General features: G+C 45.1%; 1 protein-coding gene across 2 annotated transcripts in view; it reads right to left on the bottom strand.

Annotated features, from left to right (window-relative positions):
• EPAS1 (endothelial PAS domain protein 1) overlaps positions 1 to 19,054 on the bottom strand; it is an 87,478-nt gene that overhangs the window by 18,067 nt on the left and 50,357 nt on the right. For both annotated transcript variants that reach the window (XM_012450578.2, XM_012450577.3), the window contains exons 3-6: positions 11,621 to 11,772; positions 11,116 to 11,200; positions 7,543 to 7,661; positions 7,209 to 7,414 (exon numbers count right to left, since the gene is read on the bottom strand). In XM_012450578.2, coding sequence (XP_012306001.2) covers positions 7,209 to 7,414; positions 7,543 to 7,661; positions 11,116 to 11,200; positions 11,621 to 11,772 — 562 coding nt within the window. The remainder of the gene's footprint in view (positions 1 to 7,208; positions 7,415 to 7,542; positions 7,662 to 11,115; positions 11,201 to 11,620; positions 11,773 to 19,054) is intronic.

Raw genomic sequence — 19,054 nt, 5'->3', positions numbered from 1 at the left:
CAACTCATCTGTAAAATGTTATGCACCCTCTGTCATGGAAGACCCCTCTCCTCTCACTTCCCCATGCCTGGAAAACTCATTCTTGCTGCAGAAGCTTTATGCCTTCTCTTCTGCAAGCCCTGACACCTCCAAGAGCATCTCAAAGCCTCACCTTCTCCACACAGCCTTCTCCAGTTCCTCCAGCACAATGTCTTTCAGGAGGTCCAAAGGAGTATGCACAATATTACAGAGAGTTATGCATTTGTCCCCTCACATCCTAGGCTGTCCACCCCTGAACTCAGGGACCACTTTATCTTTTTGCTTCCTCTATAATGGGTGCTTAGTAAAAACATGAACAGCTGACCAGTAGATTGATTTTCTCTTTGAACCTAAGGTACAGACACCTATCTATCTACTTTTCTTCCTAGAATAATATGACTATCTCAGTGCACACCAGTGTGCTCACTCATACACACACACACACACACACACACACACACACACACACACACACACCTTGTTGTAATATTCTATCCATCCTTCCTTTATTCTGTAAGGCATCTGGCTTTGAAGTGGGCAGAGAAGAGGCAAGTTCTCTGCCTGGGTGAGACTTTGGGGGTTAAAGCCTTTGTCAAACAAGGAGCAGCTCAACAGGGCTGAGAGGCTTAGGTCTCAGCTGATTCAGCCCAGTGGAGATTTCTTCAGTGAGATCCCAGCAGCTCACTTGTGCCAGCCAGCTGGTCTCAGAGCAGAAGGATCTGTCCCCTCACTTGGCCCTGAGCAGGGAGGTCTCTGAACTCATGAGCAATGGGCACATTATCTGGCAGCCTGACTCAGTGGGGCTGGTGCCCAAGTGCACCTTGGAGAAGGTGGAGACTGGGGGAAACAAGGAAACAGAACAGTGCTGGTCCTGCAATCAGCTAGCTCTGCTACTGGGTCAGATGATTTTCAAGCTTAGCCTGGGAACTAGAACTGCATGAGTAAGCCCTGCTGACAATGGGCTGGCCATCTACAGGCTCACTGGCTTGCCAGATAAACTGCTTCTGTTCCTGGGCAGGTCTAGAATTTTCTAGAGACCCTCCAAAATGAGTCTGCTGGCATTCTAGGAAAGATGCCATTCTACTCTCTGAAGGAATTAAATTTCCTTTTGAGATTAGAATCTTTAAATTAAAATGTTCAAAGTAGATGTTTATTATAATCAGCCTCATAATAAAATGTTTATCTAATTAATGTATCATCCATTCAAAGGCACACAATGGGCATGTTTTGGAAGTGGACAAACAAACCTAGATTTCAGAACTGCCAGATATCTTCCCAGTAGCAGCTTTCATTTATCTTGTCAACTAAAATAAATATTTAATGTCTCTTTCTTCATTCCTTTAAACAGACTCCTATAAAACCTGGGAAATACACCACATCCCAAACACAATTGAAGAACATTTGAGTTGTCAAACTTCACAAAGCCAGGAAACCCCAACTTAAAGCTCATGGTCATTCGCCCCCATGTGCAGGCACGTAGACGCCAGTGGGGAGGTTAATGAACCGAGCTTGTTTATAAGGTCGCTCCTATGGCACACAAGGCCCTTCCCCGCTCATTTCCCCCAGACTCCAGACAAGCCTTTTGAGCTGGGCTGTGATAACACAGGTTCATCTTCTCTCTCCATCAGGGGCCAGGAAACTAGTTTTTCTTTCTTTCTTTCTAATTAAGGACCTCTGACTCAATGGGAAAAAGAAAATCAGTTTGAGGTCACCCATAAATGTAAAAGTCAACTCAGTAGGGCTGTTCTAAGATAGGAGAGAAATATACCAGGACTTCATTTGCCAGATTTCAAACATAAGAACAGAGGATACTTTTTAATAATGAAGTGGAAAAAGTGGTGGACCAAGGATGCAGTGAGGAGAGAGATGCAGATAGATAGGCAGCCACAAGGAGGCAGAGGAAGGACGAAAGGAAACAGAAAATACAGCTTTAAAATGGGTTGTTAAATTCTGAAGTTGGTGGTAAATATGCAGGTCAGCTCTCTGAACTCTGGACTTCAGAGTGAGATGTGCCTTCAAAATGTCAAATGAATAATTCATTGCTCTTTACTCTCAAAACTGTTTATAAGCTCTATTCAAAATACACAAGAGTGCTCGCAAAAAAAATTATTCTCTTGGCTACAGTGTGAGTGCTGCCACCTCAAGTGACAGAGAGGAATCCAGCCACAGGCCTAAGAAGGCTGGCTTTTCTTCCCAGCATGTAATTGCCAGCGCCCGCCCACGTGCGGCGCAGCGTCACGGTCCTTGACTTTAGATGCCACTGCCTGCAGTCACGCAAGATCTGGCTGCAGTTTTTACCCAAGTTCCCTACACGAGTAAAGGATTTGCTAGGTAAATTAATCACGTAAGCAAGATGGTGAGAGAGTATTTAAACTGTTTAAGAGGATAAAAGTTTTAAGCACTTCGTAACCCCACCTATTTGTTTTCCAAAGAATGTATTTTCTAATAAATACATCAAGTCGGCTTGCTCTCCTTCCACTCTCTGCCAGTGGCCTCTCCTCAGCACCCCGTGATTTATCTCATTTTGGTTTCTATATGTGCTTACAAGCTTTGACACTGCATTTACTTACTAAAATCTACACTGTTCACTAACTCAGATTTAGTTCTGTGCCTTCTGTTGGTTTTAATGTATTTTCATCTAGATTTTGTTTTAAACCGCAGTACTTAAGCCTTGTGTTTTCCTCAAATACTACATCATTATATGAAATCTGTACAACCAGCTTTGTAATTAATGGAAAATCCGTTTCTGTCCTGTCTATGGAGTGTTACAGGGTACCTGTGGGAGTAAGTGTAGCCATAGGAAGGTTGTGTGTGTGTGTGTGTGTGTTTTACAACTTATGGCTCTTTTTCATTCTCTTTACTGACATTATCTTTAGGATCCTCAACCTTTCCCTCACTTTTACCATTTTTACTTATTTTCAACTTCTTTGTACAAAAACACTTCACCATAAATTTATCCACAGAATTTGTAACGTAGGGCTCTTGATTTATTAAACTGTAACTCCTGATATTAGTATGTCCTATGTTGCCTGAATCCAATGACAAAACAGGGTTGCCCTCAAATTCTTTACCTGTAAAAATTATGATGTTGTTTGTTGATGTGAAATTTTACTGTAATTTTGAAACCTTTTTCCCCTGGTGATACTGCTCCTATCCACATAATTTGCTTTTAAGATACAGGAAGACTCCTACAGCTGACAAAATCACAGTAGGATTACAATAATTAGAAAGGCTTTTCCTCTATCTCCTTGATGGCTTGGCTTCCTTCACAGTTATCTCTTGCCACTAGATGGCACCTCCACATGAATTTAAGAACCACCCTATTTTAAAGTTAAACTACTTGGGAACAACTTTTGTCTTCCTTTTGGGTAAATGGAATGTTGTATTTTGTACCATTCACTGTGATTTCATTATATGGCTTATGTCTCAAACTCTCAACTCCTGGAGATCAGGAATCATCTCTTTTACTTTGATGTAATGGTCTCTGGCACAGTTACCTTGCTGCTCAATAAATGATAGTTCATTAATTTGTTGTTCAGTATTTCAGGAAACAGAGTATAATGCCTATGTTTGAGTCATAAATGAAGAAGAGATCATTACTTCCATTAATAATCAGGATGTTTTTCTTTCACCCTGCTACTCATCTTGCTCCCCTTGTCTAGAGCATTTGACCATAGGTACATAAATGTTACTGACATATGAATTGTTACGAAATTTACTTTTAAAAGTATTTACTACTTTTAAAATAATGCAGGACTTCATATGGTACTATGATCCCTCATTAACAGGAGGACAAATGCATTTTGAGCCATCTGTATTCCTTTATTCAATTTCAGATGTTTCAGAATAGGTTGTTTCAGATTCAGCTGATTTGACCTGAGAGTTCAATGTAAAATTAGAGTTGTCTTTTCTCTCTTCTGTTTTATTTCTCTCCCTTCTTTCCTCTCTGTTCTCCTTTATCTTTTTCTCCATGACCATTTTTCTTTTTTTGTTTGATTGTGTCTGTGGTCCCAGTATATCTAAGAAAAGTACCAAGCTGCTTCAAAAGTGATTTTGTGGATTCTAACTGCCGTACATTTTCTTCAGATTCTAACTTTTCCGATAGAAAAACAATCCTCTTTGTTGGAATCACAGCCCCTCGCATGTCTCAGATGTCATTAAACCTAGTGAATTTCCTGATTAAAATGGAGAACCCCTCACCCCATTAGGTATCGCAGACAGGCACTGGTTTTTGAAGCATTTGTCTCTGAAGGGTAATTGAGGTGGAGAGGTATGTGTGCATGTGCATATGCTTCTCCCCATCCCATCACAGAGTGAACACAAAACAAGCTACCCAAACCAAAAAAATCCCAGGCCTCATCAAAGCAATTGAGGTATAACACTTATGGATTAAAGACTTAAAATAGTCACTTCATCAACTGTCTAAGCCATGTCTGTGCCCTTCTTAACTAATCTGCTAATCGGTTAAACACAACTTCTGTGTGGCACAGCATTCTATGTCTTTAAATGCTTCTGCATTCAGCTCTCCAGCGCCACTAAATTCATACTTGGGGCCATGTAACTGGGTTTCTTGAAAGGCAAGATTTTGCTGAAAATGCAGTGTGTCCTGCAAAACTTATAAGCAATATTACCCTCCACATTATGAGTCACAAAGCCCTGAATCACGAGGCTTGATACTTCCTTTAAGTCAGAAGCTACTCTGCCTACCAGCCCTGAGCCAAACTAAGAAGTCAGCACAGCGTCTTTCCCCTTTCTATGTACATTTCCTCTCCAGCCACATTTAGACATCCAATTCCTTGTGTTGTCACCCTCTTCTTTTGTCCAAAGGTTAGTACCTTCAGAAAATTACCTGAAACTCATTTAAACCAAGATAATGAATACAAGATAATGCTGAATTACCCTTTCCAGAGGATTTTTTCTCACTGTAACAAGGATCAAAATCTTAAGCTTAAAAAAAAATCTCTTTTCTATTATCTAGGGATGCCAAGTTATTTTCTAGGACAGTAGGGTAGGGTTTTCCCAGTGCTTACAGAGTCATATTACAGATGTGCTTCACTCACCAGGGGCTATATGGCTAGATCAGCTTAAGCCAGTGACATGGGGGCTATGCATTGGGATTGTCCATGTTATCTCACAAGACTACTGAGAGGGGTGCATGAAGCTGTGTCTTCTGCCCAGAACGTTCACTTAAATACAAAGACTGCATCTGATAAATAACCCTACCCATAACATGGATTCCCGCAGTGCCTGCCTTTAAAAGGGAAATTTTCCTCTTGAACCATCATCTTTATCATCCTCATCACCACCACCACCACCACTACTAACAAATGTAATAAATGGTAACTGTGTCGACGTTCCAGGACAAAAGGCTTCATACATGACATTTTCTCCCTATGACATTAGAGCGTATCTTTCTACTTATATAACCACCTGCTACCTCCAAAAGCTTTGAATCCTGACCCTGCTATGGTCAGAACTGAAGGACAGGAGAGACTCAAGGATATTTTTACAAAAGTTCTGAAATTGTGCCACAAGTGGTAGGCAACTCTAAGAAGGGGCCACCAACCAACACCGGGCCAGTCTGGAATCAGAGGAGAGAAACCCCACCCTAGAGAGGGGAGGGTCCCTCCCATGAAGAAACCAGATGCCTTTGGGATGTCCAGCTGATGAGAGAAAGGTGGGTAGGCCTAGAGGAGGCTGAGCAGGAGTTTTTTTCCTGGGGTTCCATGGCTTCCTGCTGGCTGAAGAAGACAAGGCAGATTCTTGCTGATCCGGGGGATTCCTCTTCCTGACCCCCAGCCACTAACTGCCTTCAGAAGTGATTTCTACTCCTTGAGTTTAGTGGAAGATTTTGCTTTGGAGGAGGCCAAGGACAGGCATTAAGATATAAGCAATAATGAAGCCTCACACATGTTGTGGTGGCTGAACTTTTCAAAGTGCTTGCACAGCCATTATCTCATTTTACAAGGACCCCATGAAACAGATTGAGAAAGTGTTATCTCTGTTTTGGAGAAGGGGAAACTGAGATCTCAGGGTTTCCTGAGGAGAAACCCTAGAAGATAAGAGAAGAGTGGCAAAGAGTTTGGGGTAGCAAAGAGCTGCCACACCATCTGTCACCCTGGGACAAATGGCGGCTCTAGATGCTGCAGAAAGCTGAGGTCAGGCGGGGAGATCTCTGCCAGGAAGGGCACATCCGGGGTGTGCTGCTCAGCAAGCTGCGGTGGCGCTTACTCAAGCCAGGCCTACCCTGGGCCCAGCCTTCTGCATTTCCTTCCCTCCCTGGGGCCAGCCATTGCTCAGGGCATCTGTTCTCTCCATCTTCCTCCTCCTACCTCCTATCATCAGGCTCCACAGTCCCACAGGCAGGGGTGGTGGGAGAGTTGGGAGCTGTGGGATGTCTAAATACTCCCTCCTATGACAACCCCAGCCTCTTCCCCACCTGCTTCAATCCTCTAAATGAGCTAAGAACCAGAGATAGCATGACTTGCATAAGCAGTCTTAGGCACTCTTTCAACAACTCTAATAAAGGTGATAGTAAGAGCTAACACTGAACATTTATTACTAGATTTGAACCTAGGCCATCTAGTCCTGAAGCCCATGCTCTTAATCACTACTATGTCTCCTAACAATTTCCAGCTGGGTCTGGCACTGGGCGTTATTAGCGTCTGCCTTAGCTGCCTTCATCTTAGCCTTCAAAATGGTTGGACAATGGCCGGAATGGAGTTGCATGCAGGAAGGAACAAGGCAGAGGGAAAGGCTCAGTCAGTAATGGAAGAGGGTCAGTCTCCAGGGCAGAAGCTGATGCTCCCGGCTGGCCTCTGAAGCAGGAGTACAGATGGAAGTCTCTAGACTCTTCTCTTTCTCCTGGGGCAGAAGACTGCCTTGAGAATTTCCTCAAAAGCATGATACATGTATGGAGAAATATGTTCACACCACAACAATGAGAAGACTTGTATACGAGGAAAGCTCTGCAGATGGACCCTGAGGCTCTGTCAACTGGAGACCACTGAATACAGTACCGGGAACCTCGGAGGGCACTGATGCAATCAAACAGTAACATAGGTCTACGAACATGCGCCCAGCAATATCACATCTATGTCCAGTTCCACACCTTTAATATAGGCACAGCCCCACACACGCACAGGTCAGACCCATCTCTGCCCACAGCATACACACTCATGGTCCCCTACCTGTCATCACAGTAGGTGAACTTCATGTCCATGCTGTGGCGGCTCAGGAAGGTCTTGCTGTCCAGGGGGATGTCCATGTGGGATGGGTGCTGGATCGGCTCACACATGATGATGAGGCAGGACAGCAGGGGCTCTTTGTAGCCACACAGACTGCTGTGAGGAGGGCAGTTGTTGTAGACTTTCACCTGGCCCGTGCAGTGCAAGACCTGAGACAGGCATGGAAAGGTCAGACGTGGGGCCAAGAGTGCTGGGGTTAGGGGCAGGGCTGTAGGCATCCCCTGCACCGCCACTGCCCTACACCTGGGACTCCAACCCCAGCCTGATGTTGCCCTACCTTCCAGGTGGCTGACTTGAGGTTGACAGTTCGGCCTCTGTTGGTGACTGTGCACTTCATCCTCATGAAGAAGTCCCGCTCTGTGGACATGTCTTTGTTTTTTTTCCCAAAACCAGATCCTGGATGTGGAAGGATGGGAAGAACCAAATGAAGTTAGTTTTATATGAATATTCATGAGAGGGGCCCAGGGCAGTTTTTCTCACCAGCCTATTGTTTGTATTTTCCAACTATCTGCTCTCTTAGCACCTGTAGTCTGCCATGAACATGGAGCTCCATCATGGCCTGGGAACTAATGGTTCCTGCTCTCCAGCTTGTCTCCTCCACTTGGGAGCATCAACTCCTCACAAGGAAGGAACTGTTCCATCATTCGATTTCACGTTGCATCTGGAACATGGTCACTGGTCCCTTCAGGGCAGCAGCACAACGAGTGCCCATCAGCCACTAGCCCGGCAACCCTTTCCTGGGGCAGGCCCAGGTCCTCTCGCAGAAACTCCTAGGGACAGTCTGGGTGAGGCCACAGTTACTCCAAGGGTATAAGCCTCAGAGGTTAGAAATGTCTCTCAGACACTCCCGTCTTTCCTTTATTACCTGTCTCTCAGGAGGAATTTAACCCCTCCTGTACCCCATTCACAAACTGCAGTAGCAGTGTTCAGGATACCATGCCATTAGCTTTCTCCCTGAAGTGACATCTATGTCAAGGCTCTAGAGAGACCTCTGGTATGAATCTCCTTACAGTGGATTTGGTGAGCAAGTCCACTTTAACGATTAACTTAACCTGGATCATATCCTCTCTCAGCAAGAATTAAATAAATCACCAAGAGCAGCAATATAGCTTCCTTCCTCAGAACATTTTCCACTTTTTGTAAAACAAAGTAATGAAGAGAATACCAACTGAGTCCCACTTGTCTTTGTCTAAATACTACACCACCATCTCTGGTACCTACTTTCAAAGATATAATCTTGCCCTCTGCCCAGCATCATAGAGCCTTGTTTAAAATAGTCACACTCCTTCGTCCAGGAGTGTGACTAAACTTCCAGAGGACCTTGATTTAACTGACATATTCCTGCAGAGTTATGTGTCAGAGGAACTGTGGCACCCTTGGACAAAACTTTAACATCCTTAGGGTAGCCCACTCGGTAACAGACTGAAAAGTGAATTTTTTTTTTAAAGAGAACATTCTTTCATCATTATTATAAAGCTATTTCTCCCATACTTAATTATGATTCTTACCATTTTAATTTTCAGAGGTGGGGTTAGCATACAATGAGATATACCTGTATCTTGGGATCTGGCCCCACAACCATGACCAGACCAAGTGTTGGGTATGAGGGAGCTGGAGGGATTCATTTGTGGCTGTTGCTTGGGTTTTACTGAGGCCTCTTAACTTGCTAATCTCTGGATTCTCCCCATGCTGACATTTGATCATTCTTTCTAAACACTGCTCCATGAAGATCACTCTAACCCTGCTCAAAAACCTTCAATAGCTCCCTACTGTCTATGGAATAAAATTCAAGACCTTCCACCTGGCCTTCAAAACCTTCCACAATCTGCCTTATGGCTTTCTTGTCCTCTAGGAACTCGCACTAACCCTTTTGTCTAGATCATGAGTCCACCCGCAGGCTGGCACCTTCAGTGAAGATTTGCTGAATCATTGAGTTTGACTGATCCCAAGTCTTCAACATGCAGACTGAGAGATCTAAAGTTCTACTAAGATAATTAGAGGTCACTTGGCTGTGAATCATGGCACTTAAGAGCTGAAAGGTCCTTGCTTTTGCCTAGTCCAATACCATCAATTTGAAAAGAGACTCTGAGGAACAGAGAAATAGGGTACTTGTTTCTGGTCACAGACTCGAACTCAGACTCTGGTCAGTGGTTGAAATGGGACTAAGAACTCAAAGGCCAAAGAGTTTCTGGAGTAGAGAAGAAATCAGTCTTTGGTTTTCTCAGGCTTTCTCAGGCTTCAAGCACCTACCCATTCAGAACATGAATCTCTTTTTAGAGAGATTGAGAAAGTCTGGTAGCCCTTTCCCCATAGAACCAGACCAGACACTGAGCAGCCCATGGGGTGCTCTCAGCCAGTGTACCCTCAGAGCCAGACGGCCTAAGGCCTGCAGATGGGAGTGCAAAGGAGATGGGTGAGGGGCTGTGGCAGTGGTAGAAAAGGAGGTGGTTGTAATTCTGTGCTTTGCAGGCCCAAATGTGGATTGCAGACTCAGTGTGTAATAGGGTGAGGTGAGCCAATGAAGTGTCTGCTTTTGCAGTGTGTGGTAACAAGAGCCAAACCTTGTAGGCTTAGTCTCACTGCTTCTGTTAGGTTGGACAAGCACAAGTCCCATGGCAGAGACAGGTAAGGATGTTAAAGAAGATGTCTAGGCATGCACAGAAATCTGCCCAGACCGGTGACAGAACCTTAGGTTTGGAAGGGACCTTGACAGTCATTGAGCCCCACTCTGCTGCCCAAAGCTTCAGTCCTCTTAACAATGTCCCCATTCATGCTTTTGTTGAATGGCCAGTTATAGGAGAGGAAGCTCCACTGTCATTGCAATGTGCTTGCTGCCTGTGTGGGTCCTCTCATCCACTGGCACCTGCTGGGTATCCCCATGAGTGAGGTCCTATACGCTAGATCTTTTAAAATCTCTCCTCTGTCAAAACCTACCTGACCTATGTCTCCTCAGGGCACCATTTCCTGCACTAGCTCATCTCCGAAAGTGGCTCCAACAAGCCATGCCTTTCGACACGGCCTTGTGTAGTTTCTTCCCACACTGAACCAGGGCTGGCCTGTAACGTGCTCTAACCAACAAGATGGGGCAGAAGTGATGCTCTGCCAATTTGGGCACAAAGCCTTGGGAAGGCCTGGCAGCTTCCACTTTAGTGCTCCTTGGAGCCCAGAGCTGCCATGGGAGGTCTGGCTACCCTAGAAACACCATATGGAGAGAGTCTCTAAGACTCCATGGAGTGAGAAAACAGTCCAGTTGTCCCAGCATCCCAACTAAGCCCATTCCAGCCACCTGCCATAAAGTCCCAGACGTGTGTGTGAGCCATCCTGATCACCCCAGCCTAGTCTGACCCCCAGATAACTGTAGCCCAGCTGACATCACATGGAGCACAAGAGCCACCCACTAAACCCTCAGGACCCTGGAGATAATCATCAAAGCCCTGTGTTTCAGGTAGTTTGTTACACAGCAATAGATAACTGCAGGCATTCCTATGAGCACTTTGGCACAGACTAGTTCCTCATTGGTTTGGGTGGTATCATTTGGCAGAGACGTTTGACTCTTGGGTGATGAAACCTCCTAGAGACAGTATCCTAACCCAAAGGAGTCCCCTAGTAGTGGGACACCGGCATCATGTGGGACCAGCAGGAGATATTTCTGAGTAGTGGGTCCTCTCAATGCCCCAATCTCATCTCACAGGCTACACACTTAAATGGAGGGCCAGCCTAGCTAAATTTTTTAAGGACATCCATTTTTCCTGCATCACAAAGGCCATGAGCTGTCTCCCTTATAGACAAAGGGGAGGCAGATTCCCACCTAGTGGGGGCAAGAGGGAAGTAAACACACAATCAAGTATACCGTTTTTGAGACTCAGGTTCTCACGAATCTCCTCATGGTCGCAGGGATGAGTGAAGTCGAAGATGCTATGTCCTGTTAGCTCCACCTGTTTCAAAAACAAGGTTAGGCTGCATTATTCCTAACAGTGAAGTAAAAGACTCCAAGGGAAGGCTGAGCCACCTGCCAAATCTGGAGGCAGGGAGGAGACTGAATCAGGTTTTCTCATAATCTCAGTCCAGTGTTAGGTCCACAGACAGAAAGATGTAATAGGGCCTACTGATGATGACAGAGACTTGCTCTATTAATTAGTCAGTAGAGAGCTGTCCACCAGGATGGACATTAGCAAAGCCAAACCCAGTGCTTGAGGATGGGAGTGTGGACTGAGGCTTGTGGCCTGAGGTCAGTGAGGGTGGCACTGGGCCTTTGCAGGGAGAGGTCAAGTGGGATTGTGGCTAGCACCTTCTACTCATTTCTACCCCCAAATGGAAACATTTCTCCTTTTGAAAGAGATAGAGGAGGGTGTCACCTGTGTGAGTCCCATGAACTTGCTGATGTTTTCTGACAGAAAGATCATGTCACCATCTTGGGTCACCACAGCAATGAAACCCTCCAAAGCTTTCAGGTACAAGTTATCCATCTGCTGGTCAGCTTCAGCTTCAGACTCGTTTTCAGAGCAAACTGGAAAGACAGCAGGGTGGGACAGCTTGCATGAATGTGGAGTGAAAACAGGTGTGACTGGCACAGGTGGGCATTTGCCAGGGATGGCGCAAAGGCATCAGGTGGACTTTTCTGGAAACGCACACTGCCAACCATCTGAAAGTCTGCCCCAGCTCGGCAGTAGGCACTGGATGAGCACTACTGCACAGAGGACACCCTGACGGGGGCTGTGATGACAGTGTGCTTGTTGTGACAACAGTATTTGTGGCACTAGTAATGGCAGTAGTAGCTGTGGATATAATGGTAGTCATAGTTGTAGGAACAAAAATTTTAGCAGCTAATATATATTGCAATTACTACATGAAAGGCACTGCACTAAGCATCCTATATGATCTTCACAGTGACCTACGAGGGAGACACTATTCTTAATCTCATTTTACAGTTGAAGTATAGAGAGGTTAAGCCATTTGTCCAAAGGTATAAAGATTGCAAAAGCTAGCAAGCTTCGACAGCGGAATCCAGAAGCCACACTCAGCTATTCATAGGCTTTGGAGTTAAACACAGGTTCTGTTCCTAGATCAGCCTCCTATTAGGCTATGACTCTAGATAAGTAACAACCTCTTTGAATATGACTTTCATCATCAGCTAAATGGGAATAACAATTTCCATCTCTGAACTGTAAGAATTAGATAAGTATGTAAAGTGCCTAAAACAGTGAATTCAACAACAGTGAATTCTTTCTTCTTTCTGCTCCAAGACACACACTACCCTCAAATTGCTCAGATCCCAGGTGAGGAATATGTAGCACTCAGAGATGCAAAGCTAAGTAAAAGTTCAAGGGTGTCATAGCTGGGCTCCCAAGGAAAAGTCTAGATGGGAAGAGCACTAAGGGTCAGAGGAGGAGGAGGTTGCTTTGGGGTGATCACAGACAGCTAACTATTCCAAAAAAGTTTTAAAGAGACTTAGAAACAGAGATTTCACTCTGTAGAATGAAAGAAGGGCCTTCTGAACCAGATGGGATTGGGTGAACAGGGACTGAGGTGAGGCCCATCTGGCTGAAGAGGAGATTCCATTTCCCAGTCTTAAGGATTGGGCTGGTGAGGCTCACCCAGTGTCCCAGAGGGGCCTCACATTTCAAGCAAATGTGAGCAGAGGAGTGCATCTCAAAGCATTGCTTTGGGGAGATGAGTCTGGCAATGGCATACAAAATGGTTTGGAGAGAGTGAAACCCAGAGGTGCAAAAGAGAGTGAGCAGGCAGCTGCATCCCCAGCAGGCCATACCTGTGGTTGCTGGGAGCAGCCTGGGAAAGCTTCCACCCCTAATCGCCCACACTTTGAGTATCCTGGGCTATCAAGTATACCTCCGCTCTCTGAAAAATATAGACTCAGCTCTTGTCCAGACCAAAAAAAAAAAAAACTTCTTAGGCCCCAGGCCTTTAGTTGTTGTACACAGACCACAGGCTTTATTTCAGCCTTCTTCTCCTAGTTCATTATTTAACTCCAAAGACATTTACTTATGAAAATTTGTATTCATTCAGTGCAAACATCAATCCAAGTATGCCTCACTTGATTTATAGAACAAGGGGATTAGAGGGTAATTTGTCACTTGCAAACATTAATATTCACTTAACAGGAGCCTTTCAAATAGAGACTATTCTAAGGAACTTAAAATGCAATTCAATTTATGGGCCACTTGGCAAGGGACACCTCGATGCTGTGAAATACCGTTCAAGGATCTTTCTGCAGGGACACTGGATTTCTCTTTTATCTTTTTCCTCGAGCCCCTAAATTTAAGCTTTGGGTTACCTGCCATTATTCCTTAAGAACAACAAATCCAAATTACAAGATCCTCCTACCAAGAGACTCCAGTGAAGGCACAGGGGACGAGCATTCTTTCAGGACACAGGATCAGAGAACATGCCAGAGTCACAGACGCCTTCTGCAGAGGATCACAGGGGGTCCAGGGATGGGCAAGCCTTTGGAGCCAAGAGTTGACTTACATGGAGTAATGGCCCGGTGGCTTTCCCTCTGTTTTGCTAAAATGGTGGAACAAAATAAGGGAAATTCTTTTCTCTCCACACTCTGGTTCAGGCGGCTAGCCCATAGAGGGGAGAACCACAGGCCATGAGAATGGCCTTATACCATACACATACGCATACCTGATCCCTGCTTGGGGTTTCTGCTGATATACATGTCCTTTGCCAGCTAACCAGCCCACTGAACTGATGATGAACCAGTGTCCCAGGTGTGGGCGATGCCACTGCTAATGTTAGCTTTCCCAGCTAAAATCTTCATTTGAACAGGGGCTTTAGGGGAGAAAATGACTTACCTCAGTGCTTTCAAATTTGTGTATACATCAGAATCATCTAGAGGCCAGGCTAAAACAAAAATTTCTGGGACCAGGACTGCTACATAATTTGCATGGCCCAGCGCAAAAAAAAAAAAAAAAAAAAAAAAAAAAAAGTGAGACCTCTCATTAGAAAAATTAAACCAAGCCTGAGACCCTTCTAAATGCTCCAAGACTGCATATGCTGCACACCCATGAAGTTGGCCCTGGATGGGCCCCCACTGGGTTCCTGGTTCAGTAAGTCTTTAGTGGGAACTGAGAATCTGTTTTTCTAAAAAGTTCCCAGGTGATGCTGACCCTGCTACTCATAGGACCACATGCTGAGAGCTACTGCCTCAGCTCAAAGGTCCTAGAGTGACCTTAATTAGCCTATGTTGGCAGGTGGTGACTTATTTTGGAGATGACTGAGGAAAGGTTTTCAGCACCACTTCAATCACACCAGATAGGTGACCACCTTCTATAGATACACAGAGGCCAACCCTGTGGTTTCTAGCCAACTGAGAAGATATTTTCTCTTCAATTTCTTTGATCTCAGTGGTAACACTGACTTCAAAATCTGGAGTAATCCCAAGACAACCCTATTTGGGTTAACTAGTCCCAGAGGAAATAGTCCTGCTTAAAATTTCCTGTTTTTAACAGTTCCAACATAGCCAAACTGGTTTCCACCCATGCCCAGTGCACTTACTTCCAGGAGGTGGCGAAATTGGCTGCAGCAGCATCGGGTCAGCTGGGCTCTGGGAGAGAGAGGGGCAATCTAGGGCCATGAAGGGAAACAGAATGTCTTGGGCCTGAAGTCACAAGGGCTGAAGGACCAGGAAGCCAGTAAGGCTGGCCCCAGTGACCCTGCGACTGCAGGGCTGCGGCAGGGTCTCTTCCCTCTGTGGAACTATGTGCCCTCACAGCACCTGCTTATTCTCCTGGGAGCTTCTGAAGGAACCTGGCCAGGTCACTCCCAGCTTGGAGCTGAGGGTGAAAACTGTGGAGCCAGCAGGCAGACCCTTACCTGGGAGGCTCATGGCACAAATTTGCTGAAGACCTCTCTGCCTTTTTCCCTGTGAACATCGTGTCTTCCCTGATGTATCATTAATATCCTACTCAGTGTAACATACATGGAAAAATATACTCATTCCCTACACCGTTATTAACTTTCTACTGTGTTCATGTCTGTTTTACGCTAGGCATGAAGTAATCTATCCACAAGTGTCACTTGTGTGCCCAGTCTTGTCCTAAGGAGAATCAGGGATACTGAAAGGTGTAAGAGCAATCTCTTCCCTCAAGGAATCGACAGACTGGTGGGGAAGACAGAGATAAACTGCTGTAAGGTGATACAACAATTGAACATCAACTCTTGGTGAGAACAAAGCGAGGAGCCCAGAGTAGGTGCTCAATAAGCCACCAATCGGGTCTGTAAATCATCCTGGGCTTTAGATCTCAGTTACTTGCTTCCGAGGACCCTTCAGGGTCTGACCCCAAAGTCGAGAGATAGGTCATTAAAATCAGAGGTGCTCTGCTGAGACGGCACATGCCCATCCTGGGGAGCACAAGATTCTTTAATGCTAAAAATAGCCCCAGTAAACAGGCTTTGATGACTCCCCACAGCCAGGATATGCGCCGGCTGAGGTTTTGGAGCACTTTTTCCGGAGCATCGCTCATTTCCTTCAGGCAGCACCGCCCATGTGGGGTGGGACTTCCTGGGCAGCAGGGGCTGTGCATTGGGAGAGAGCGGGCAGAGTGGCAGAGCAGAGCTTCCTCAGTGGTCTTGGAGACCAGGCTGCCCCATGGTGCTGCTAGTCAGAATGCTGGCTGCAATTTTATTCCACCAAGGTCACTTCGCCTTTTGTTTCCTACTTCAAGAAGTTCCAGGACTGCTCTGACTGTTCTTAAAGCCATTCTGATGGGGTCTTCCTGGTTGAAGATGTGCTTGGCAGTCACCACTTCATGACCACCACAGGGGCTTTCCTTCTAAGGCTCTGCCTAAACAGATTTCTCCTCCACCTGACCCAGGGCCTGGACCCCCAACCCCTGCCCTCCTGGATGCGCAGACTGCAAGAGCAATGCCAGTCAAGCCATGGGGAAATCATTCTGGGATTGCTTACTGGATCCTTAGCCATACCTTTAAATGCCACCATTAGCAGGCCTGGGCTCCTCTGATGCCTTTGACAGAAGGCATTGTGTCCTTCCTGATCTTCCTGGGTTCCCTGAGAGTCCTGAAGGGATTCATGCCTTTGTTCTTTGCATATATCTTATCCTATCTTGCCTCTCCCTATTACCCTTCATAAGATGTAGTACAGGACTGGGTTCAGCAAACACCTGTTGACTGACCAGACTTTTTAGTTTAAGTTAAGGGAATGATCTGAACAAAGTCAGTATCTCTAGAAGAGATTGTATATTAGCTGTTCTCACCCATTAACATCCTCACATGAATCAGCTTATTGGTTTCTTTCCAAACAGGACAGAAGGCAGCCTTGATTTGGAGAGTGGGTGGGACAAACGGGTGGAGGTGGGGTGAAAGTCTGGGAAAAGAAGTCTGAAAAAGTGAGGTGTGCGAGGGTACCAGAACATATATCTCCCTCCACGGTTCTTTCTTTGTCCCACTTTTCCTGCATGGAAAGGTCATAGTAAGCCTTAAAAACTTTAAAATCACTTGTCTCGCATTTTAATATATTTCCCTTAGAGATCAGGAAAACATAATTTCTTGTTACAACTGATGTCTTCGCTAAGCAAATGATGATGAATCCATAATGAAACTGGCCCTTCTCTTTAGCAACCTTGCTACATGCCGATCTCCAGCTCCATGGAAAATGAATTTGATTTCACCATGTATGAGCCTGGGCAAGCCCAAAATTCAACTTTACAATGAAAAGCAAATTTTGTATATTCACTGATGTTTAATGCCCTCGGAATGCAGAGTTGACCCTGATTTGCTCATGGTTTGTGGGGCTCATCTTGAAAGAGGATTTAAGACAATCAAGTGGCATTTCCACCGATGTTCCTGTAAGAGTGTGTTCTGTCCTCAGCCCAGTGTGGAAGCTAATATCATAAAGCTATTGTTTCAGTTTGCTTCCTGTGATACGAATCTCAGTCAGCAGCCCAGACCCACAGCCTGAATTTCTCAACGTTGAGGTTTCCTCTCCAACATTCCCACACAGAACAGCCTACTGTGAAAATCAAAGGGAAGCATGTTACTAAGTAAAGAGAACCTTTTCTAAAGAAAAACCTGGTATTTTTTCGCCTTTTGAACTTTGAGGTATGCAACCAGCTATTTCCTATTATAAAGTGAGCCAAAATTGGTACTCACTTTTGTTAGAAGTGCTTAAATAATGAATATGTGGGTTGTTTTACCTTGGAAAAGCATGACAACTCTGCATTTTGATAGAAATCACTAGAAGATAGGTTAGAGGATAGTAAGGATTTACACTGGGTTTTCTTTTACATCATTTCTTCAGAAGCCTATATTTAATATAAATCAATATATTTGTTTATAATAATTTTTATTTCTCAGCTATAACTTATTGAGAGCTTAATAAGTGGCAGGCTACAGGATACGACCTTTTATATCTATAATCTCAATCCTTAAATATCATTGCAGAGTAAGCACCATTATTCCCTTTGTGCAGATGAGGAAACTAAAGCTCAGAGAAATTTTTACAACACTGCAGAGAAAGAAGGCTGCCAAACTAAGATTCCCATGCAGGTCTATCTGCCCACAAATCCTGTACTCTTCTTTATGATGCTACATGTGTTGGAAAAGCAAAAAGATCTTGTCTTACAATTTCTGAAAATCAACAATCAGTCTAGAAAATGTGTGGCAGGAGCCTGGGAGAGAAGTCAGAAAGGCGGGTGCTGAGAAACCATCTCCCCCTTCCTTGGCCTCACTCGTTCAATGAGAACTACTCCTTCAAGGACGCCAGGACCAGATGGCCAAAAGTAGAAACTTTTTATCCTTTTTCTTCATTTCTTTCCTTGGGACAGAGAGGACCAGAGCTGACAGGCTAAGGGCTCTAACTGGTTTAGGGCTGAGCCCAGCAAGAGGGCAAGGCAATTTGTGTCCACAACTTTCTATAGCTCCTGAGATGGGACAGATATGGGATGTCCCACCGTGGCCACTCTGGTCCTGTCTCTGTGGGTATGTTTAGCACACAGGGGTTCACATCAGCACACAAGGGCTCGCACACACACAGGCAGATGTGCTCAGACAGCCCAGCCTAACTCGTGGCCTTCTCCAGACTGACCTTTGAACCACTGAGCCACTCAGCCTTTGAGGTGGGCAAGCATGGAAAACAAAGCCCTGCACTAGGGGAAAGGAGAGGAATAACCCTCTGAATGTGGGAGGACCTCCTCCCCATCACGCTGGCCCCCAGCTGCCTCGGCTGACCTTCGCTCCCCTACCCTCTCCCTTCTCCCACATCCCACACCCCAGCCCTTGTCAACATCTTTGCCTGACCAGGTTTACAGAATGCTCTTGCTGTCCTATGTCTGTTTTCCCAAAATTCAAGCGGACTTGAATTCCAGGTGCAGGTTCACCATGTGCTAAGTGTGTGACTTTGAGCAATCTTAACCTGTCTGTGTCTCACTTATCTGTGAAACAAGAAGAAACACTCAACGAGTCCAAATTCAGTCAGAGGTGTTCTGCAATTAATATACAGGTTGACTGTCCCTAATCTGAAATCTGAAATGATCCAGAATCCAACACAACATTCAAAGGAAATTCTCATGGCAGCATTTCAAATTTCAGATTTTCGGGTTAGGGATGCTCAACTGATAATTATAATGCAAATATTACAAAATCCGAAAAAATTTTTAAAAATCATAAGTGCTTCTGGTCCCAAGCATTTTGGATAAGGGATACTCAACCTGTATTGCCCCTTCTGGGGCTTTGTGTTGGTGGAGGAATTGGAGTGATGATGAAGGAAGCAATGATTAATCCAAAGGAATGAATGTCTAAGAGCAGAATCT

This window comes from Aotus nancymaae, unplaced genomic scaffold, assembly GCF_030222135.1.
Source record: "Aotus nancymaae isolate 86718 unplaced genomic scaffold, 86718_ANA_hifiasm-v0.15.2.pri h1tg000057l, whole genome shotgun sequence".
In the NCBI taxonomy this organism is placed as follows: Eukaryota; Metazoa; Chordata; class Mammalia; order Primates; family Aotidae; genus Aotus; species Aotus nancymaae.
Note: the sequence above shows the minus strand (reverse complement) of the source record. Positions and strands in the feature narration are given on the sequence as shown.